Genomic DNA, 4,848 nt, shown 5'->3' with positions numbered 1-4,848 from the left:
GGACTAAGGTGCGCCCGACATAAGCCATGATATTTCCAATCGCCTCGTATGCATGTGAGAGCTGGACAATGAATAAGGAAGACCGAAGAAGAGTTGATGCTTTTGAATTGTGGTGCTGCTGAAGAATGCTGAAAGTACTATGAACTGCTAAAAGAACTAACAGATCTGTCCTGGAGGAAGTGCACCCGAAATGCTGCTTGGATGCAAGAATGGCCAGACTTTGTCTCACCTATTTTGGTCATGTTATTAGAAGGAACCAGTCCCTGGAGAAGGATGTCATGCTTGGTAGGGTGGAGGGTCGACGAAAGAGAGGGAGGCCTTCAAGGAGATGGATTGACATGGTGGCTGCGATGATGGGCTCAGGTATAGCATGGATCATGGAGCTGGCATGGGATTGGGCAGTGTTTCCTTCTGCTGTGCATGGGGTTGCTATTAATAGGAAACTACTTGACTGCACCTAAGAACATAACAACAGGCCAGTGGTGCATGGAAGTAGTTTTATTCTTGGTAATAAGACTTGTCAAAAATTACTACTTATGACAGCGCATAACAACAACAACAACAACATCTAATAAATAATGAATCAAGTCCAGAATATTTTCAGAATTGACCACCCTAGGGGCTCAAAAGAATGCCCCTTCCCCTCATTTTTATGATGGCCTTAAATATAAACCAATGTCTTTATACCAGTGTACCTGACATGCAGATCTTTGCTGATTTGGATGAATCATGTCATGAACTTTGGAACAATTACTGGAATAAATGCCTTCTGTTTTGATAGATATTTGGTGATTATACCAGGGCTGAGTTCAGAGTATGCCGTTTTATATATATTTACCACCTCTATGGAAATGTTTAGGAATCCAATTCGTGTTTTAAAGGTATTTTAAGATTTTGATTTTTTTTTTTCACTGTACATGTACTCTTCTGTGTCGTCATTCTCCATTTATTAACTTATAATTATTCTCAACTTGTCTGTGAAGAACTCTATTTTCAGCAAGAAATTTTAATTTAAAATGAAGTGGGAAAAATTTAGTTTCTGAAACTGAAATTATATATAGGAGACTAAAAAAAATAAAACTTATATGCTGGTAGAGGACAAAATTTAAATTCTAATTCTGCAGCTATTAACTGGGGGAACTTGGAACATGTTATTTAAATTGACCAATCCTTTCTTTCCTCATCATGAAATTGAAATTGAATTGAAAGCCATTGTGTCTTCAAGATAATAGCATATAATCACTTGATCTGCTCAGCACCAAGAAATTAGCAGGGCCCAACAACAGTCAGTTTTCTCTTCTTCCTGAAGGGGAGATAAACCATTATGATAGGCGTTTTGATTTGAATCACAAGGAAACAGGAGCTTAAACATGTGCTTTTCTCTTTGGTTGAACAAAGTAGTGGAATATAGATATTTTTTCATTTTATTTTGTTCTCTCAGCTTAACAGTTCTCTATAATATTGTTGCTATATGCCAGGCATTTGCTTGTCACTGAGACAAAATAAAAATAAAAATAATGGATAAGCAAAGTTCTTCCCCTCAGGCAGTTCATTATTAAATTAAGTAAGACAAAGTCATAAAATAATTAATGTTTACTGTAAGAACTACAATCCAATACTATTGGCATTGATTCACAGGATTCAATAAACTGAATATTTATTTTGTAAATATCAAATGCCAAAGCACATAGTGATTTCTAGGATAGGTAGAAGTGGGCAATAGCTAGTAGCTCAGAGACTTCACAAGCAGGCATTTATCTCAATGATCTTACTCTTTTCCAGGATTTCACCTTCAAGCTTTTGTGCTTAGAAATTCAGGCCCCACAATTGTTAAGGCTTAAAGGCTTGGGATTCTGCCTACCACTAATAAAGTTCACAACAGAAGGATAATTAAAATCAGAAAGTTAGTGGGTCAACTGATGAAAACAAAACAAAACCAAAAAATCTACTTGTCAAGAAAATTAGGTATTTACAATAGTTGGGACAGGACATTATCTACTTACAGATAACTGGTCATATGATCCCATTACGTGACTAGTATTGCACCAAGAAAAATCCACTTAGTTACGTGACTCAAATGTTCTGTACCATTTGAGGCAGGCATCCCTGGAAGATTAGATAGTAGGAACCAGGCCTAGCAGAACATTCCATCCTCTGGACAGTCTAACATTTCCTCTGACATCTCTCCTTTAATTCGCTTCCACTATAGACCAGTTCTGGTCTGACTGGTTCATTCTGCCTTTGGTGTTGTTGCTGTTGTTGTTAGTTGTCATGGAATCAGCTCCAACTCATGGTGACTTTATGTACACAGAACAAAACATTACCTGGTCCTATGCTGTCTTCATTATCCTTGGTATGTTTACACCAATTTTCAATAAAATTGTGCCATTTTATTGAAGGTTTCCCTCATTTTTGTTTGCCCTCTATTTTCCCAAACGTGATGACCTTATTCTTTCTTTCAATATATTAATATTTTCAGTCAGATAATTAAGTTAATCAAATATTTCCTCCATTTTTTAAAATTTTTGTTGTGATAGTGCCTACTTTCTTTGAAGATTATTATGCTTGTCCTTTATCTTTGCTATATTTTGTTTTCTTTACAGGTATATGTCAACCTTATATTCTGACCCTGATTTTCCAGAGAAAGGGCTAGAGGAGATTAATGAAGAGCTAATGAAAAATGTTAGCCACAACCCCCTTTTACTTCTCACACCACAGAAGATTAAAAGATATGTGGAGTCTTTATGGAAGAAGAAAAGCTCTGGCCAACCTGTCACCTTTACTGATATCTTTGGGATGTTAATAGGAGAAACACTAATTCACAATGTAAGCTATGCTCAAAATCTACATTTCTTTCAATAATACAAGTAGGCAAAGTATATCCTAATATTGTAAAAAAAAAAGATGATACATTTCATAAAAATCACTTAGCTTATTCTTTCAACAATGTGTACTGAGCACATACATTGTGCCTTATATTATAACTGCTTTTATGTATCAAACTTGTGCTTATTAATCATGGCTTTTAACAGGATCAAAGCAATTTGGTAATTGCCATCATAAACAAGGACTGTGTACACGCATAGCAACCAAATCTGTTACCCATGGAAACAAGCAACTGTGTCCTGCTAAAAGATGGCAGCCACCACTTTATGTGTTGTTTTCCAGAGTCCTGCCAATAATGCTGCTCTTTATAAGTCCTGCCATAGCCCGTCCTCCTGAAAGTTTCAGAGCCTGATGCAGGATATTAGAATGTTGGCAGGACTCTGGAGAGCAATGGACATCCGAAGCAGTGCACTCGGCTGCCATATTTGAATGAGCACAGCTGTTTTTATTCCACTCTGGTCAAAACACCATGGTAAACAGATTTGGTTGCTATGCAATATGTATGTGGCCCTTGTTTATGATGGCAATTACTGAACCATTTTGAACCAATCTGAAGCCCTGCTATTAATTTACTCATACTCTGCATTAGTTTTGATGCCTCGAGCAGGCTTTTGTTTTTCTTATCTTTGGAAAATACACATATTAACCCATGATTGCCTGTCCACTCTTACCATCCAATAAGATGGTAAGATCTCTTTTTAAATGGGAAAATGAATACTGGAAACATTTTTAAAGTAGAGGAAGAATGTAAGTTATCTTGCATGAGTCAGAAAAAGAAGGGGTCACATGGAACAAGCCCGCTGGACACATGACTACAGTGTGACATTTTTTCTGAAGATAAAACCAGGGAAATGAAGAAGAGTCTGTCTGTGCTAGGAGGTCAATCCTGGGGCTAAATTCCTTTCCGGGCTCCATAGTTGTCAAAACTTTCTCCAGTCAAATGTAGATAAATGATTAGAATGAAGATATTTACTTCCGTAGAGCTTGCTTTTAAAAATTTATTCAGGACAGAGATATTTGGAAGTAAAAAGACTTATTTTTATTATAAAAATATTATGTTAGCAAACTCTCAAACTGGAAATACTAGCTTAAGTAGCTTTCTATCTGTATCTGCTTATATATTTAACATCATTTCTTTCTTCTATGGACAGAGAATGAACACTACGTTAAGTAGTCTGAAAGAAAAAATCAATACTGCACAATGCCCTTTACCTCTTTTCACCTGTCTCCACGTCAAACCTGATGTTTCAGAGTTGATGTTTGCAGGTATGTAATCTCACCTTTCAGAATATTCCATGGAACATTTCAATGGTTAGTTTGCAATTATTTTCTTTAGAGAATAGTCATAAGCAATTTCAGTCACTTAGTTTAATATATTTTCTATAACAGAAGCATATTAGAAAATATATGAATATATTAAGCTAGATGGATTTGCTGACTGTAGATGACATTCCAAAAAATGCCTCAGGCACTACACCACCAGAACTCCCATATTAGAAAATATATGAATGTATTAAGGTATATGGATTTGCTGATTGTAGAGGATATTCCGTAAAACTAGTAACTAATGTTATTTTAGTTAGGGAAATTAAAAAAATCTATACAATAAAAAAATGAATCTAATCAATACCTATTTTAATTTTCTGTTTCTCATGACTTTTAACAGAATATTAGGTGTAATATTTTTAGACAATGTCTACTCTGGTTATTACTTAAATTGTGTCATATGATATATATTTATCATTCAAAATACTATTCTACATTTTCTAATTTAGAGCCTAAAAAAACACTTATTTGTACTGTTTTTCCTCCTCTCATCTGCTGTTATAACAGTGTGCAACATCACACCTTTGGGAGTCTTGTTGTTGTTATGTGCCGTCGAGTCAGACCTGACTCATAGCGACCCCTCCTTGGGTTTCCAAGGCAGTATCACTATGGAAGTAGATTGCCCCATCTTCCTTC

At 35.7% G+C, this 4,848-nt stretch overlaps 1 protein-coding gene across 1 annotated transcript in view; it reads left to right on the top strand.

Annotated features, from left to right (window-relative positions):
* The window catches only part of PLA2G4A (phospholipase A2 group IVA), a 185,651-nt gene that overhangs the window by 113,673 nt on the left and 67,130 nt on the right, over nucleotides 1-4,848 (top strand). The window contains exons 9-10 of the mRNA XM_042782573.1: nucleotides 2,604-2,826; nucleotides 4,038-4,152. Of these exons, the coding sequence (XP_042638507.1) occupies nucleotides 2,604-2,826; nucleotides 4,038-4,152 (338 nt within the window). The remainder of the gene's footprint in view (nucleotides 1-2,603; nucleotides 2,827-4,037; nucleotides 4,153-4,848) is intronic.

This window comes from Orycteropus afer, unplaced genomic scaffold (genome assembly GCF_000298275.1).
Source record: "Orycteropus afer afer isolate SDZICR_OR568_19922 unplaced genomic scaffold, OryAfe1.0 scaffold00373, whole genome shotgun sequence".
NCBI lineage: Eukaryota > Metazoa > Chordata > Mammalia > Tubulidentata > Orycteropodidae > Orycteropus > Orycteropus afer.
This window is presented reverse-complemented; position numbering and strand designations above follow the sequence as displayed.